Source organism: Podarcis melisellensis, assembly GCF_964234715.1.
Source record: "Podarcis melisellensis genome assembly, chromosome: 6".
Taxonomy (NCBI): Eukaryota; Metazoa; Chordata; class Lepidosauria; order Squamata; family Lacertidae; genus Podarcis; species Podarcis melisellensis.
In genome coordinates, this window is record NC_138538.1 from 80,674,968 (window position 1) to 80,694,208 (window position 19,241).

The 19,241-nt window shown below is 43.5% G+C and overlaps 1 protein-coding gene and 1 long non-coding RNA gene across 2 annotated transcripts in view; one reads left to right on the forward strand and one right to left on the reverse strand.

The window, feature by feature from the left end:
- Positions 1-19,241, reverse strand: part of CRB1 (crumbs cell polarity complex component 1) — a 139,002-nt gene that overhangs the window by 5,258 nt on the left and 114,503 nt on the right. Inside the window, exons 9-11 of the mRNA XM_081914974.1 lie at positions 18,080-18,982; positions 16,904-17,032; positions 15,825-15,951 (exon numbers count right to left, since the gene is read on the reverse strand). Of these exons, the coding sequence (XP_081771100.1) occupies positions 15,825-15,951; positions 16,904-17,032; positions 18,080-18,982 (1,159 nt within the window). The remainder of the gene's footprint in view (positions 1-15,824; positions 15,952-16,903; positions 17,033-18,079; positions 18,983-19,241) is intronic.
- On the forward strand, positions 230-11,788 carry LOC309371908. Its single transcript, XR_014169341.1, has 3 exons — positions 230-1,909; positions 9,121-9,270; positions 11,523-11,788. It is a non-coding gene; the product is annotated as an uncharacterized lncRNA (long non-coding RNA).

Genomic DNA, 19,241 nt, shown 5'->3' on the forward strand with positions numbered 1-19,241 from the left:
CCATTGGCAGAGAGTGGAGAGAGGGGTTTCTCAGTGGTGGCACTGTGACTACAGAAATCTCTAAGGAGATTGAGCAAAATCCCTCTCCTCTTTTTAGACTAGGGGTCTAAACCTGTGATCCTCCGGGTGTTGTTTGACTTGAAGCCCCATATGCTGGAAGCTGCCCAGAGTGGCAACCCAGTCATATGAGCGGGGTACAATTAAGTCCCATCAGCCCCAGCACCTGGGCAATAGTCAAGCATGATGGGAGTTGTAGTCCAACAAACTCTGGAGGGATATAGGTTCCCCATCCCTATTTATAAAGATTGTTTCCCCCCTACAAGTTTATAAGGCTCCTGTGCTTTTGAGATGATTTGGGCTCTTTTTATTTTTACAATTTAAGGTGCTTTGGGGAATGGATATTTTTTAAAAAAGTGGAAAGTAAGTAACTTAAAATAAATGAAATACATATCAAATGAGATTTTCTAGGCTCACAACACGATTATGTGAAACTACTTCAGACTTAGTCAGACTGTTTTGTCCAGTACTGTCTGATTTAATTGGGAAACATTTTCTAAGATTTGGGGGCAAAGCTCTTTAACTGGAGAGACTGAATCAGCCATTTATTTTTTGACCACAGAACTATATGCCAGCTGTGTTTTAGAATCATAGAATTGTAGAGGTGGAAGGGACCCTGAGGGTCATCTAGTCCAACCCCCTGCAATGCAGGGATCTCAACATACTGTCTCCCATCCAAGTTGAAACCATAGCGGGCCCTGCTTAGCTTTTCAAATGTGCTAGCAGTTTTATTGCTACACCACTTGTATTTTTAAAGCTTAAAAGGGCTTCAACCTGGTCATTATCTGGGTAGGGAAGATGGGAGGTTGTTCGGAAAACTTCTCAGATGGAAGAGATGGATGATTTAAGGGCAATAAATAAATAGTCCGCCTTGTAGCTCTACCTTTTGCATATCATGCCACAAGCAGCCAGATGGCAAATTCCTCACTTGGATTGACATCGGCCACAAACTCCAATTATGTGAGTAATTGTTCACCAACGGGAGCCTGGTGTTCACAACAGGGCATGTGATAACTGTTGGAATAGCCGGTCTTTAGACACTACGGCTATGCTGAGGCACCAGATGGTTAGCAATATGGGCCCAAGCCAAACACTCCTCAGATTACAAGAGGCCCTCGGAGGTCTTCGGATGTAGGCCTTTATGCCGATTACCACTTTATAGAATGGAAATATAGAACTCATAGCCTTGCTTGACAGCCTGGCATGGCACCTTTCCCACTTTTATTGAGACACTTCTGTCACTCACTTTATGAGTGTTAAATAGGGTTTCCACCAAATTTCACATGAAGTTAAATATAAAGTGAATTTGAAGGTTCTCCTGTAAGGAAAATATCTAGGCTTATGAGAGAAGGCAAAAGAACTTTGCCTTAAGTTCTGCATAAATTCATCCCCAACGATTTTGTGAACAGAAGAGATTTGTCTCTCAAAGATTTTGCCGAAAGAGAAATTTGGAGATTTCCTCCTCAGTGAAAATGTATTAAATATTTCAAAGGAAGCCAGTAGATCAGGGATGGGGAACATGTGACTTCTATTCTCTTTAATTTCCAGCCACCATAGACAGTGGTCAGAGATGATGGGGATTGGTAGTCCATCAACAGCTAAGGGGCTGCAGGATCACCATCACTGTGTTAGACAAACAGAATTCGTTGGCACTAAGGTTTTGATCAAGACAGCTACTCTGGTGGTGATATTGAAAGGAACTATTGTGGGAAAACAATTTAAAAGGCAAGGAAATGTTTTTGTTTCAAGGTACGTGGCATCCTGGTATTTCAGAAGACTAGCCGAATAATAACAACGTTGTGTGACAGCATGCCAGAAAGTTCTGAAACCACCTCCCTCAGCAACTAAGCTGGTAAGTGCAAAAATTTCTAAATTTGTAAAATATTGTGTGAGGTCTTGCTATAGCCCAGTTTGCATATACATGTCTCAGTTTGATACATCTAGAGTTATTATGTTTTCAACCTGTATGTTCCACCCATGCGTTGTCCCTTCCCTCTTTCCTTCTCAGTGTACTGACAATTCAACATTTTCTGGGTTATGGAATCAAAGAATTGAAAAGGACCTTCCTGCAATGCAGGAAGCTCAATGACAGATGGCCATCCAACCTTTGCTTTAAAACCTCAAATGAAGTCTGCCACCTCCCGAGGGAGCCCGTTCCACTGTAGAACAACTCTTACCATCAGAAGGTTCTCACTGATGTTTAGTCGGAATCTGCTTTAATTCATTGTTAATTAATCCATTGTTTCCCATTTCAGCCAAACTTTGAAACGATGGTTGCTTGGATTGGCATAAAACAGAATCTCCAACCACAGTTCATTTGGGTTTAAGATCCTGGCTTGGTCTGATCTTGGGAACCACAGTTTCCCTGTTCAGACATTGAAATAATAATTAACTTGGGAAGTGTTGAAGCATTGCAAAAGAGGAGAGAAGGAGCAGCGCAAGGATGTCCGAATTGGGCCTGTGTCAGGAGCGCAGAATGGCTGGATGATGAGATTAACCAGATGCAAGCCCTAGCATTCAGCGATTTTGCATATGCTTCCCACATTGCTTTCCTAACGCCTTACAATATGCATAGAAAAGTGTTGCGATGTCCCCCATCCCTGACCATCTCCCTGGACATCTAATGTATACCATACACATAACTTCCCAGCCGTTCCAAATTCCTTGGATCTTGCACAGTCAGATATATAAGAAATAACTCTGAGAACTGCCCTCTCCAGTCAGTGCTAGGATTCTGCAAAACAATCCTGGCAGGTTAGCGAATATTTAGCACGAATCACTGGTTAGCAAAATAGCTCTTTGGGTGGTTCATGCTGTCAGACAGCAAGATAGCAAGCCAACCACTCTTCTGTCTGGGTGCAACACTTAAATTGCAGCCATCTTCTGCTTCCAGCTCTAAATATTGACTGTCAGAAGCCAGGGCCCTATCGGCCTCACATATTACACAGAGCTGCTATGTTTTTGCTCACTGCTAAGTAGACGATTGTGACCTGTGTGAGCAAGTCTGTCTGTGTATTATCCCTGTGAATAGTTCCTTGAAAGAAAGTTAATCGAGGCTCAGGGATCGCAGAGCAAGCACAACGGATTTGGGTTTGAAAGAAACATGGAAATCATTTTTTAAAGAATTGAAATACAGTGGTACCTCAGGTTACAGACACTTCAGGTTACAGATGCTTCAGGTTACAGACTCCGCTAACTCAGAAATAGTACCTCGGGTTAAGAACTTTGCTTCAGGATGAGAACAGAAATTGCGCCATTAGCTAAAGTGGTACCTCAGGTTAAGAACAGTTTCATGTTAAGAACGGACCTCCAGAACGAATTAAGTTCTTAACCCGAGGTACCACTGTATTTGCTTTTCTTTTTGATGAGATGGTTATCCATGGCTGGATCATTTATCTTGCATCTCAGATCTAAGCCTCTGGATGGTGATTGTCCAGTTGTGGCAATAGTGTCTGATTAGCACCCTGTATATTTCTTTTTACAGACTTCTGTCAATTAAAGTGAACTTAGTAAATTGGTCAGTTTCCTGCTGAGACTGTTTTTCAGTAAGTTAGATATCTAACTAACTGTTTTTCAGGATTTAAATGTGTTTGAAGGGACTGTGTTCCAACTGCGGATGGGGGAGGGAATTCAATTCAGTTCACATGTAAAAATCCAAACCTATCTGGTTCACACTTTTCGAAACACAGCCATCCTTGGAAACGCACCCTTTTGTAAATTTTACAATTCAGTTCCCCACCAAGTAATGTGTACTAAATTGCATATACTAGGATAAAATGTAAAATGCCCTACACTGTGCATATGAAAAGGTACATATTAGGGGAAGTTATATATAGACAGGGATGCGGTTGGCGCTGTGGGTTAAACCACAGAGCCTAGGGCTTGCTGATTGGAAGGTCGGTGGTTCAAATCCCCGCAACGGGATGAGCTCCTGTTGCTCGGTCCCAGCTCCTGCCAACCTAGCAGTTCGAAAGCACGTCAAAGTGCAAGTAGATAAATAGGTACCGCTCCAGCGGGAAGGTAAACGGCGTTTCCGTGCACTGCTCTGGTTTCTCCAGAAGCGCCTTAGTCATGCTGGCCGCATGACCTGGAAAAACTGTGGACAAACGTCGGCTCCCTCGGCCAGTAAAGCGAGATGAGCGCCGCAACCCCAGAGTCATTCGCGACTGGACTTAATTGTCAGGCATCCTTTACCTTTACCTTTACCTTTTAGATATAGACATCTGTGCATTAAGAGAAATTTGCATTAAATGCTGATAAAAGTGCATGGGGACTTTTTTAAAAATAAAAATAATTACAAACTGATCTTCCCCCGTGCATGGCCTGCATCCCCTCCATATCTACTCTAAAGAGTTGGGAAAACGCCTAGAACAGATTTAAGGGGCACACGGGATTTCAGATTCTTTTACTGTCTCACTTTCCTAGTCTTAAGTTCAGTTTTCCTCATAAAAATTTATCAGTGTTTTAGTAAGCAATTTTACCTAAGACAATTTAATTTTCTATGTTATTTTCACTCACATGCATTTAATGTACACTGTCCAGTAATAAGCACATTTTTGTGTTCATTATTTGGTTTGGGAATTCCAATTACAAAATTCGGAGATGTGCACATTTCAAAAGATTGCTGTGGTTTTTGGAGGAAGTGTGAACCAAATGCCCTGCCCCTGCATGTTGTTGTTGTTTAGTCGTTTAGTCGTGTCCGACTCTTCGTGACCCAAGGACCAGAGCATGCCAGGCACTCTTGTCTTCCACTGCCTCCCGCAGTATGCCCCTGCATACTATATATATATATTGTTAAAGCATACTTGATTTCTGCCTTTAAAAAGCAAGATAGTCACTTTCCTATAAGAGAAAGGGACTGTCCCTGGAAAGTTGGAACAATTGGATTGTTATGTGCAAGAAGCGGAAACCTTTACTGAAAACAACAGCAGTTATTTGTATTTTTGCTAGTTGAAACCACTTCCATTTCGAGATGGAATTCACCACTTTAACCTGCGTGGACCTGATCAATCCTCGCACGTCAAGGGGTATAATGAAGATGGGTATTTGAATTGCCATTGGAATCTCTTCCTCAGTCATTGCCTCCCTCTAATAAAGGTAAAGGTAAAGGTACCCCTGCCCGTACGGGCCAGTCTTGACAGACTCTAGGGTTGTGAGCCCATCTCACTAAATAGGCTGGCTGGCCAGCGCTGTCCGGAGACACTTCCGGGTCACGTGGCCAGCGTGACGAAGCTGCATCTGGCGAGCCAGCGCAGCACACGGAAACGCCGTTTACCTTCCCGCCAGTAACTGGTCCCTATTTATCTACTTGCACCCAGGGGTGCTTTCAAACTGCTAGGTTGGCAGGCGCTGGGACCGAGCAATGGGAGCACACCCCGCCACGGGGATTCGAACCACCGACCTTTCAATCAGCAAGCCCTAGGCGCTGAGGCTTTTACCCACAGCGCCACCCGCGTCCTGCCTCCCTCTAATAGATGATGCTTATAAGTTTAAGTGCATTTCAAGTTGCGCTGGACATCAGGCTCTGACCAGGGTGTGAACATTTGGGGCAGATCTAGAGATCCTTAACCTGAAATCAGGTTCGCAGATTTTAAAAATGTGGCCTTATAGTAGCAGACTGTGCCATATACTCCCCCCCTTCCCTGTGTAGCTTGTACTCCCAAGTGAACCCTCCTTTCTAATGTAAATAAAGCTTAGAAGATCCCCAGTAGCTTCTCTTGGTGCCTGAGCTTCATATTCCTGTGGGAATGTTGCATGAAGACAGAAGGGGAGAAAACGAAACCGGAGAGACTTGATTTCAGCTAAAATATTCCAAGACATTGAAATGATCTATTCCCATCCATCTCATTATCTGTAATTGCCCCCAAACCAATGAAGCCCTGTTTCTTTTTTAACTAGCAGTATGTGCTCCCCCCCCCGCCTGCTCTATCAACAGAAACACGGGAGTTGCCACATCCATTTTGGCGCCTTTCTGAAATCCCCTTGTGGATTTTACTTCTTACAAGGTGGAAGTTTGACTAGGCACAAATCCCAAAGGGAGGGATGCCAGCCCTTCAGGTAACGTGGGAAACCAAACGAAGAGCCACACACTTAAGCCCACACTGTACCTGACGCTGGGTGTGTTCCCATGCAGTTTCTCTTCTGGTTTTGCAAGATTTAAAAGAGGGTAAGGTAGGACCTGCCTGTTTTCATCAGGGAAATATTGAAGAGTATGGAGTTATGTGTACCCTGAGCCAAGGAGATAAGTAACTATACAGTGGTACCTCAGGTTAAGTACTTAATTCGTTCTGGAGGTCCGTTCTTAACCTGAAACTGTTCTTAACCTGAAGCCCCACTTTGGCTAATGGGGCCTCTTGCCACGCCGCCAGAGCCCAATTTCTGTTCTCATCCTGAAGCAAAGTTCTTAACCTGAAGCACTATTTCTGGGTTAGCGGAGTCTATAACCTGAAGCGTATGTAACCTGAAGCGTATGTAATGAGATACCACTGTATATCCTTGAGAATACATCTGAAGACAGCCCTGTATAGTTTTATTATAATCTTAGATATATATTGGAAACTGCCCAGAGTGGCTGGGACAACCCAGTCAGATGGGTGGGTTATATAACATCATCATCATCATCATCATCATCATCATCATTATTATTAAACAAGACAATCCCTATTTTCACTGGAGAAATGTTGGAGGGTATGTAGTCCTCCTCACAGAACCATAGTTCCCAGGATTCCCTTGGATATGGGGAGGGATTAAGAGGTTTGTAGTGTAGATTAGTGTTGGTTCCAGTTTTTCTTTGGACAGGGGTCATAACAATGTCCTTGGATAGGTAAAAAAGGTAAAGGACCCCTGGATGGTTAAGTCCAGTCAAAGGCAACTATGGGGTTGTGGCGCTTTCAGGCCAAGGGAGCCAGTGTTTGTCTACAGACAGCTTTCCAGGTCATGTGGCCAGCATGACTAAACCACTTCTGGCGTAACGGGACACTGTGGTGGAAGCCAGAGCTCACAGAAACAGTTTACCTTCCCACCACTGTGGTGCCTATTTATCTACTTGCACTGGCGTGCTTTCAAACTGCTAGGTTGGCAGGAGCTGGGACAGAACGACGAGCTCACTCGGTCACGGGGATTCGAACCACCGACCTTCTGGTTGGCAAGCCCAAGAGGCTCAGGGATTTAGACCACAGTGCCACCCATGTAACTTGGATAAGATGCCCTGAGTGGGCCCTTCTTATGATTCTCACCAGGCCTGTTATTCAAGACAAATAGTGTTGCATGATCCTTTCTTTCCATGGCCAGGAAACCTAGCAATAAGCATCCACTGAATGAACAGTCAGCATTCATGCCAACAAATTATTCAACAAGTTCTTGAACAAATTTGTTTAACCCTCCCTAAAATGCCTCTGCGAGCAAAATAAATTGGAATGCCTAGATTAAGAACAAAGCCCAATGTATTCTAAATTAGGTGTACAGTTTAAATTAATTAAAAGGACTGGAAGAGTCTTGCAGTTCTTGTTTTAAAACGGGTCACCTTGGAGCTGAATAAATCATTGGCAAGGCATGGAAAGAAGCAACAGAATAGGTGCTTATATAGGTAGATGTTAGGACCATCCTTATTTTCGAGGGAAAGTCCCGACCAATTTTATTTATTTACTTTTTTATTGTTATTTAACAAAATTTATAAACTGCTTGATTATAAGAAAACCTCGATGTGGTTTATAAAACACGAAAACTGTGGGCCAGCCACCTTCTTTTCTGTATAATGTCCTTGTCTGTGGGAAAACACCAGCTCCCTCGGCCTGAAGCGAGATGAGCGTCACACCCCATTTTCAAGTTTCACTGGACTTAACCGTCCAGGGGTCCTTTACCTTATACGTAAGAGCAGGAGCCAAGAACTTGCTTTCTTGTCACTCCTAAAATTTAACTGTTATTCATGTAGAATGCAGATTCTCTTTAAAGTGAAAAACAAACTGATAGGCTATGGAGCTTCCTGTTATATATGGAAGGACAGAGGAAACCTATTCCATTATAAGTAGTTATCATTTTTAAATGATTAAGCTAGACATAGGCTTTGCATGGGTTGCGGGTGGCACTGTGGGTTAAACCACAGAGCCTAGGACTTGCTGACCAGAAGGTCGGTGGTTCGAATCCCCATGACGGGGTGAGCTCCCGTTGCTCAGTCCCTGCTCCTGCCAACTTAGCAGTTTGAAAGCACGTCAAAGTGCAAGTAGATAAATAGGTAAACCTTCTCCAGCGGGAAGGTAAACGGTGTTTCTGTGCACTGCTCTGGTTCGCCAGAAGCAGCTTAGTCATGCTGGCCACATGACGCAGAAACTGTATGCTGGACCTAATGGTCAGGGGTCCCTTTATCATTACCTTAGGCTTTGCATGTCTCTTTTGAATTGTTACAATATTATGATATGAAGTAACAAAACCCTGGGTCTGCATTGTAGTCCGCCAAATCTGGAGACTGCCGGGGTTTAAATGCACACAAAATACATTGAATAATAATAACTAATTAATAATAATTACATTAATCACAAAAAATGCTCTTATCATGCACTACTTTTTCACGCCACCTACAAGTTCTGGTGGACCTTGTTGAATCTTGCTCCCCCTTTTAACTATTGAAATTTGAAGTGGTGCCTCTGGACTAGAGGGCGTTTTGCTCTTTGCCTGTTTTTGAACAGAGATGGCATGGGGTAAGGGCAGAATTACAAAAGAAAGATGCACATGGCCAATGGAGGGAGAAGATGAGGAACGTAGTTATTCAGTCCTTGACACCTTTTTAAGTCAGTATGATAATTACTCAGGAATAACTGCATAAGGATGACTATGCAAATGGGGAATAAATTATTCATGAGGCAGCGGGCATTTATTATTGTAATTTAAGTGTCATTAGGACATGTTCACATAACTAACACTTGCGGTTAATGAATATATTAAGTAATCTCTGAAAGGCAAATTCGGCGAGAATCCCAAACTCCTTCACTTAGTGTTTTAGTTGCGCTGAATTTGATATTGCTGCTGTCTGCCACACTCATTCATGTTTTCTGTTGTTGTTGCTGGTAGGTGTGTAACGTTGTGAGGAACAGTTGAGAGAGTTGGGCATGTCTAGCCTGGGAAAGAGGCAACTGAGAGGAGATACAATAGCCATCTTCAAATATCTCAAGGGCTGTCACATAGAATATGGAGCAAGCTGGTTTTCTCCTGCTCTGAAGGGTAGGAGCCAAACCAATGGATTCAAGTTACAAGAAAAGAGATTCTGGCTAATACCAGGAATAACTTTCTGACGGTAAGAGCTGTTTGACAATGGAATAGATGCCCCTGTGAGGTGGTTGAACTTCCCTCCTCTGAAGGTTTTTAAAGCAGAGGTTGGATGGCCATCTGTCATGGATGCTTTAGTTGGTCCCTTCCAACTCTACGATTCTATAATTCTAACTTGCCCCCAAGACTAAAATAATATTATCCAACAGACCTTGCAAATGTAGTGTGTGGGCTAGCTACCAAGAGAGTAAGGAAGAAGAGGATCCATAACATTTTAAGTCTGTGCCATATAGACCATTCCTGTGTGCCACACTTTTCAAGCAGGCTTGTTGGAGCAGGTATAGGAGCACCTACTCAAAAGTGCAGTCCATAGTAGCTCTGCACAGTGACTAAACCAAGTGCATGATGGGAATGGGAACTTGTGGAACATCACCTCTTCCAGTAGCGTGGGGTGTGATACTCTTCCACGTGGTCTAGTGTGTGCTTGCAGAGTCACGCTTACCTCCAGTCTAAATTTATTGGGTGTGTTGTCACCTCTCCAGTTTGGAGAGATCCTGTTCTGTTGGATTCTACCACCCCTGACCATGTTGCTGTCACCTGAACCTCAAGGTATAAATAATAAGTTGTTGTGATGGTGATGACGACTGGGGGAGACAGCATGCACAAGAAATCCATGTGAACATCCAAGCACAAGTCCCTAAGTAAACCCCTAGGCCAGCCTAGTAGGGTATGTTGAATTTTTCAACTTCCAAATTCCCAAAATGAGGATTGCAAAAAAAAAAAAAAAAAGCTATAACATGACTTGTGAGTTCAAAATATACTTTGGTAAAATAAATATAATATAGTTTTGCTTGGTAAGTAGAATGTCTGTAAAATTGCACAGCAATCATTTAAACTGATTGCCAAGTACCTGCAGTTATAGTTTATATTAATATTTTTACTACTACCCAAATTGGTGGCCATCACTATATTTTGTGGGACCAGGTTAGTTGAGAGACCGCCTTATCCCTTACATGCGTAGTAAATCTCTGTGGTCTGTGGAAGAGTTTCTCATGCAAGTTCCAAAGATCTCAGACGTCTGCTCTGCAGTAACTTGGAGCAGGGTTTTTGTGTGTGGCTGCCCCTGTTCTGTGGAACAGCATTCCTCTCATGGTACGACAGGTGCCCATCACCTGCACTTTCTGTAAACAATTGAAGACGTTTTTGTTTCAAAAGCTTTCCCAGATAGATAAATGGGTCTTTACCATGGGTGTCTACTTCGGAAATTTTGTTTCAAATGCATTTGCTATTTCTTTTTCATTCTCTTGAGTTCACATTGCCTTGAGATGGTTGTTTTAAAGGTGATTAGTCAATCAATCATAATTATAATAACTATGTTCTGTGTGAAGAATTATTTCCTTCCCTTTATCTGCCTGCATCTCCCACAATTGAGCGTTGTTTGATTAAACAGGTTCTCATATCACGAGAGAGGGAGCAGCTTTTCTCCCTACATACCATGTATCACACGGGAAACGGTGAACCTGGCATGTGAACCCCTTCCTATAATTTTGAAGGAAAATGTCACCAGTCCACTTTAAATTCTTAAATGGCAATGCTTCAGCAGCCAGCCATTTTTTAGGAAATGCGTGGAGTGTTTATTCCTTTATTGTAAATGGAGCCTTAAACTGCAAGCCTTCAGAAGTAAGTCCCACTGTATTTAATGGAGCTTACTCCCAGGTAACTGGGTAAACGTTGTGCAGCCTTACACTACAACCCTAAGCATTTTTACTCAGAACCAAGTCCCACTGAGTTCAATAGGATTTACTCAGGTATGTTCCCGATCAGTCTCACAGTTGTTTCTTCTTCTTCTTCTTATTATTAGTAGTACAGTGGTACCTCGGGTTACTTATGCTTCAGGTTACACACTCCGCTAACCCAGAAATACTACCTTGGGTTAAGAACTTTGCTTCAGGATGAGAACAGAAATCGTGCTCCGGCGGCGCGGCAGCAGTGAGAGGCCCCATTAGCTAAAGTGGTGCTTCAGGTTAAGAATAGTTTCAGGTTAAAAACGGACCTCCAGAACAAATTAAGTACGTAACCAGAGGTACCACTGTATTTATTCTTGTTGTTGTTAGCCGCTCTGAGTCCAACTTTGGCTGGGGATGGCAGGATATAAATAACATATTATTATATTATTATTAATTATATCTCATCTTTTCCCCCGGCAGAGACTCAAGGCAGCCTACAGCTAAAATTCCATTCCATTCATCTGTTGAAGGCATCGTACACGATCCCTTTCCTCGCACATTTTTTCTTTCCAACAATCTTGTGAGGTAGGTTGGGCGGAAAGGTTGTAATTTGCTCAAGGTGAGCAATGTATATTTTTGTGCGGGCCATCAAATGCCAGAGAAACCTCTTGATGTAGAATAGAATGTTCCTATTTTCATTGGAGAAATGTTGGAGGGCATGTGTAACACATTGCAGTAATCTAACCTAGAGGCCACCAACCGAAATTTATGGAAGGCACTGTGGCCACCTGAGTCTCGAGCAACTGCAAAGGATTCAGAGGTATGGGAGAACTAAATTATTTACTCAATTGGGCAAAGTATACAACCTCAACCGTTATGATATTGTTGCTGACTCAGGATAGTAATTGGTGGGTGACTGGGGGGAGGGAACTGAGGAAGAAAGAGAAATTAAAATTTAAGCAGATAAAAATCCCAAGTGGTTTCTCTTTTTCTGATGACATTTGGTGAAATCAAAATAGCAGGCACCAAATGTATTCTGGAAATGAAGGCTTTCTGTCCCCAGGGAGGGTGGATGATAGTCTCCTTACTTGGAAGACACAGGTCTCGGGAGATGTTTAAGCAATCGCACACCTCAGGGGTTGGGCGGAAGGCGGCGTTGGGGGGAGTGAACTTCGGCTTTCTGGGTAGCAGATTCCCGACGCACATGAAGCAAATGAGAACACAGGCAACAGCACAAACAAAAAGGGAGATGTAACATGACAAAGGCAGAAGGTTTATTGTTATGTACAAAGACAGGAGAGCTAAGTGCATGCAGATGCCCACACAGACACAAAATGTAGCTGAAAAATACACATTCACAAAGAGAAGGACAAACAAACATGTGTGAAGACAGAAGATGCTCTTGATGACGAGGTGGTTAAAGAAAGCGACAGTCTGCAGGGTTGCATTGAGAACACCAGTATTAACAGCAAGTATACAGTTCAATAAGACTAGAATGCGGTTTTTCAGTATTGTGTTAGTGATCACATAAGACACATTATACGTATACAGTTTCCCTCCGATATCAGGCTCCTAGCTCTGCACAAATATTCAGAGGGTTATTTATATGCTCCGTGTCTATCTTATATGGTTTTTGTGCTTGATCTATTTTTCATCTCCTGAAATAGCAGCACAGTATGCAAGGGAAATGCCCCTGAGAGTTCAAAGTTTCCAAATTCCATGTTTCCTTATACCAACCTAAAATGCACCTTGCTTTTTGTAGATCCCTTTGTGGTGCTTAGCTCTCATTCAAGTTTCTATTCTTTTCCTTATGTGCCTATAAAGATATCTTATCTATTGCAATCAGCTCTGAGCTCTTTTGCAATGGATTTTAAAAATAGTGTGCTTCAGCTATGACAATCTCTAAGGCAACCTTCTCCAACCGTGTGGGATGCCCTTCCCGCACAAATCCCAATGGGTTTCCGGCACCAGTGAAAAATGTATGTGTTCACCATGGCCTTTGGTTACACCTGCCCCTGCTGGTCTTATTTAACGTAATGTGGCGTTATTTAATTTGTGACAGTCCTTTTTTTTTTTTTTTTTTTTTTTTTAGAAAAAGAGGCGCCAGAACTCGCCATGAATGCTTTGCAAATTTTCTCTTAAATGCCAATGGTGTCTACCTGAGAGGTGCCGGAACTGAGTTCCTGCTGCAAAAAAAAAGGCCCTGGTTTTACACGGATTGTTTATTTTATACAGATTTATTTAATAAATCTGTAACCCTACGCTTCCTCCCAAAGAAGTCCAGCACAGCAAGCAACAAGTGATAAAACTACAAAAAACAGCTTTTGAAACTATTCCAATAAAGATACAGGCCGGGAAAGATCTCAACTTAGAAGGCTTATGGGAAATATCTAATGACTAATATTCAAGAGGAGTGCATTCCAAAGGTCAGGTGCCACAGCACTAAAGATCCAATTTCTACATTACAGTGGTGCCTCGCAAGACGAAATTAATTCGTTCCGCAAGTTTTTTCGTCTTGCGAGTTTTTCGTCTTGCGAAGCACGGTTTCCCATAGGAATGCATTGAAAATCAATCAATGCGTTCCTATGGAAACCGCCTTCAGACCAGGTCCGGGGACAGTCTGTCCCCCGACCTCTTCTGAAGGCTGGGGGGGGGGGACAAGGGCTTTTCTTCCCAGCCCCAGCATTTTAAAAAACCCTGGGACAGCAGAGGACTTCTCCGCTGTCCCGGGGGTTTTTTAAAATGCTGGCGGGCGGCAGGGAAGGCTTCGCTGCCACCCGCCAGCATTTTAAAATCGCCCTGGAACAGCGGACTTCTCCGCTGTCCCGGGGCGATTTTAAAGCCCCCGGGAAGGCAGGCGGGGGGAGCAAAGACTTTCGCCCCCCACCCGCCTTCAGAAGAGGTCCAGGACCTCTTCTGAAGGCCGGCGGGGGGCGAAAGTCTTTGCTCCCCCCCGCCTGCCTTCAAAAGCCGTCCGGGATAGCGGGAAGCGCTTCCCTGCTATCCCAGACCGCTTTTAACATGCTGGCGGTGGGGAGCAAAGCCTTTCGGCCCCCGCCGGCCTTCCTGGACCTCTTCTGAAGGCCGGAGGGGGGGGGGAAGGCTTTGCTCCCCACCACCAGCATTTAAAAGAGGTCCCCGGAGATTTCCGTATGGGCTTTCTTCTTGCGAAGCAAGCCCATAGGGAAATTCGTCTTACGAAGCAACTCGCAAACGGAAAACCCTTTCGTCTTGCGAGGCACCACTGTATGTGGAAAGGACTTCTTGATAGGATGGGGGTCTTCAGGAGACTTGCATTGGCATAACACAGTGATTGATTGGCTGGAAATTTAAGGGGCGGAGTCTTTTAGGAACGAGGCAAAGAGGGCTGTGTAGTCTGAACAGTGGTATACAAATAAATAAAAACCAAATCCTGGACTGCAACTCCCATCAGCCTCTGCCAGCAAAGGGAGATGTATTCCAAAATATCTGGATTACACCTGTTTACCTCTTACAGCCCAGTAATTAGTTTATATTAACAGTGGTGGCTGAGAGAACGTGTTTTACTCAATTGCACGATACACGACTTTTTCCATTCATAAGAACTTCAGAGCATTGGTGGTACATTTGTTCTTTGGTACCAAAGCCAAATTGTGGTTTGGGGTGGGAAGAGGAAGGGGGGATTTATGATTTAATTAAAGGATTAATTCAATTAATAAACAAATTAGTTTACCTCCTGTTTTTGCTCCTGCACTAGCAGACATTATTATTATTGATTAAATTTATATACTTCCCTTCATCTGAAGATCGCAGGGTGGTTTTTAAAGTTTCATAGGATTATTAAATTGATTGCTTAAGTCCTTTTGGGTACAAAGCAATTTGCAACCAAAGTAAATAATAATAATAAAATCACAAACATCATTAAAACAGATTTAACAGTATAATGTATAAGAAAGCTATAATAATTGATTATTTATATGCCACCGATCTGACCTCTTCAATGTTTGGTCTTTGGATGTTACTGGACTACAACTTCCATTATTCCTTTACCATAGACTAAGCTGGCTGGGGATGATGGGAATTGTAGTCCAACAACGCCCAGCGAACCAAGGTGGAAGAACTCTGGCCTCCAAATTTCTTCTCAACTCTTAATGTTCTATGACTCTATTATGAGGCTAGCTTATTTACATTGTTTTCACACAATATTTTATGGATTGATTTTTAAACATTTTCTGTATTTACTGATACTATGATTGCAACCATACCTAACATGTTTCGAATAGTTATGTTGTGAGCCACTTCAGCCACAATTTTGTGGGAAAGCGCTATACAAACGGGAAGTATTTCAAATCCAAACTGCTAAGCAGTTCCAGAGCAAAAAGAAGATGCAGATATTCTTTTGAAATATCAAAAACTTGCTTTAGGGATGTTTTGCTTTCATCTCACATTCAAAGCTGAACTGCACCAAGAAGCGTGAATCTGCTTCACAGCCTCTCCATCGGAATCAGGGCACCAAATAATGCACATTTTAAATATGCTCAAAATGTTAGAGAAACGGAATCGGCGTGTGATTATGGTTACCCTCGCTGTTCTGATTCCCAGCCTAGCTGTACTTGTTTGGCCAACCTTCCATTGTGCTCTGACGGCTTTAAAAACAACGCCCCCCAATGTGACTGCTTAGTAGTCGTCCTGTTCCCCCCACTCCACTGCTGGGTCGTCATCCATGCGCAGAATGAGGTAGGAGAGAAGTTGAAAGAGGTTCTGCCACAACAAGAGAGAGACAAAGAAGGAGAGGTCGCTTACGTCTATCTCGCAGCGATCGCCAGCGTAGTTCAAGTCACAGATGCAGTTGAATTTGTTGAGCAGGTTCTGGCAGAGGCCCCCGTTCAGGCACGGGTCAGAGGTGCACTCGTTGATGTCCACTTCACATCTGCAATATATATATATTTTTAAAGGTAAATACATGGACCACCTACTCACTAATGTGAATGGAAAAGGTGAGACGGTGATATAAATTAACTTTATTATTTATACCCCGCCCATCTGGCTGGGTTGCCCCTCCAACACATATGAAAACATTAACAATGTCCCTATACAGGGCTGCCTTCAGATGTCTTCTAAAAGTTGTGTAGTTCTTTATCTCCTTGACATCTGATGGGAGGGCGGTCCAAAGGGAGAAGACCCTCTGCCTGTAACTTCACTTCTCTCAGTAAGGGAACCGCCAGAAGGCCCTCGCACATGGACCTCAGTGTCTGGGCTGAACGATGGGGGTGGAGACACTCCTTCAGGTATACAGGACTGAGGCCACTTTCAATGGCTCACTGAAATCCTTGGCTCTGCTAGATGGCTTAACTAGGGCAGGGGTTGCAGAGGCCTTGCCTGTGGGGTCCCCCCTTCCCCAAACCCCACCCACTGCCTAAATTAGATTTGATATAAACTGTCTAATGCAGCCATTAGACAGTAGCCATTAGGACGCGGGTGGCGCTGTGAGTTAAACCACAGAGCCTAGAACTTGCTGATCAGAATGTCGGCAGTTCGAATCCCCGCGACGGGGTGAGCTCCCACTGCTCGGTTACAAATGAAATAAGAGAAAGGTTATTTAGTGGTGAATAGAACCTACTGTTTCTTTTTAGAACCCAATGTTTTCCGGGATTGACTGGAGATACAGTGCTGGTTTTTTTAAGAAAAATAAATGCAGGGACTCGCCATGAACAACTCCCTTGTTTTCTTAAAATGGCAATGGTGCTATCCTGAGAAGTGCCGGAACTGTGTTCCGGTGAGTTCCAGCTGAAAAAAGCCCTGCTCCTGTTCCTACTGAGTCAAATTACCGCATGAAAAAAATTATGATATGAAAAAACTTATGATTATTATAATAATCTCACCGCCGTCCTGTAAAGCCTGGGAGGCACATGCATTCCAAGAGTCCTTGGAGCTCAGAACAGTTGCCATAGTTGTAACAGGTAATATTTTTGATCTCATTCCCGCACACTGTAGACGGTAGCCGTATATATCTAAAGCGAAACAACAGTGGTAAGCCTACAAAATCACTTTCCCCTATTATTTTGCCCTTCAATCTCGGTGACTTTTGTCTTCTGGGTTTCTGGGGGTTTTCCTGTTGTTATTCTGTCTGTTGTTATTCAGCTACAATAAACCTACCATGAAAATTATGGACTGGTCATTTCTTCGTCAGAGAGCAAACGTGCAAATTTAGCAGGGGATCAAATACTTTGCCCCCTCACTGTACATGTTTGCTTGTAGCAGGGATGGAGAAGAAATCAGGTTTGGTTAGGACAGTGTTTCTCAAACGTGGGCCCCTGGCTGTTGGACAAACAACTCTCATCGTCATCCCTAGCTGGCAGGACCAGTGGTCAGGGATGATGTAGTCAAACAGCAGGTTTGAGAAACACTGGGGTACGATTTTAACGTCAACTCACCTAATTCCCAATTTCGAAAGCAATATGTGAGCTGAAACACAGCTATCCTTTGAAATTCACACCTCCAAATTTTGCTATGCACTTCTCTCTAGGCATGAGTCTGCATGGCTTTGCCTTTGCCCTGCCACTTTCCCCTGGAAAACCCACAAATTTAGCACTAAATTTGAACAAACAACAATCCACAGAAAACCTGATCACCATTAGTTCTGATTCAGTGCTAAATCTCTGTTTAGACAAAGTTTCCCAAACTTAGGTCTCCAGCTGATTTTTTTGGGACTACAATTCCCACCATCCCTGACCACCGGTCCTGCTAGCTAGGGATGATGGGAGTTGTAGTCCAAAAACAACTGGAGACCTAAATTTGGGAAAGCCTGCTTTAAACGCTATTAGAAAAGAACCAGTCCTATGTACACTTATCTGGGAGCAAAGCACCATTCACAATGATGGACAGATATAAGACTGAGGGTGCCCACGACGTTACCTGATTTCCTCACCATGCAACGCTTAGTAGTGCAATTGCTAACCCAGGGGTTTGTTCAGCTTTTAATCCCTGCCTCATTTAAGAGATCGGAAGCAACTGATACTGTAGCGGGTGAATTTCTTCATCAGGCTTCAGGACAGTACCTGCAAAACCTTCCGGTGAAATTCCCGGCACATAGGCAGGAATAGCCGTTAATCTCATCAACACAGGTGGCTCCATTTGCACACAGATGTCCCCGGCAGTCATCAATGTCTTCTTCGCACCTCGACCCCGTGTACCCCAGATCACATATGCACTTGTACATTGCGACTCTGTCGCTGCAGTTTCCGTGCACACAGGGATTTGATGCACACTCATCGATGTTGGTTTCGCAGTGGGTTCCAGTCCAACCCTTGGCGCACGCGCAACTATAATAAGAGTAGAAGTCTTCGCATATCCCGTTGTGCATGCAAGGGTTTGAGCTGCAAGCGTCCAGTGGAAGGCAGCCAGTGACGACGGGCTTGGCAGATATCTTGAGGAACTGCTCTTCCTGTGGTTTCTTCATATAGCCATCAATGGTTTCAAAGTAGGAGAGGTGGATGCCACCAATTTCCACAGTGCTCATGCACCCTCTGAGCCCGTCCAGGTTATCAAAAGCTTTGTCAGCAAGGTAGATATCTGTCTCTTCTCTCAAGAAGTTGAGGTTTCCTGTGGCAACCGTGCTTGTTGTGATGTCTTCCTTGTCATTTATATCCATGAGCCATCTCGAGGACTGAGATAAGGGCTCCATCATTGAGAAGGTCACCTGGTGCAGGATCCCATCATTCACTGGCCGCGAGCTAGCCAGGCTCAGCGTATACAAGCTGTTGCCACTTTGCAACTGGAACACCAATTTGGCATTCTGAATGCGGATGGTGACAAACTCTGGCTCCTTTTCTGCATAAAGCAGGATTACGTCGGAGTCCCGAGTCCGAAAGCCAAAGGTTATGTTGGTGAGGTCCCTGCTGATGTTCCCATTGCTTCTGTAAAATATTGCACTGCTCCTGCCGCTAAAAATTGCATTGGCAATACCTGTGTAGAGATAGCAAAAGGCATTAAGCATCTAGTAGTGGTGTACTTAGTCATGCACATTACATTTTATTTAACTTTTTGTTTTTTGCCTTTATATACTGGCAAGATAGCTTAGTGTCCTGGATTGCTTTTCTAGCCATTAAAAATGCAAACAAACAAACACCTTCCCTTTTGGTATATGGATGGAAGATTGAGATCAAATGGTGATAGAGGGATATATATCAAGAGAGAGAGAGTTCTGCTCAATTCATTATG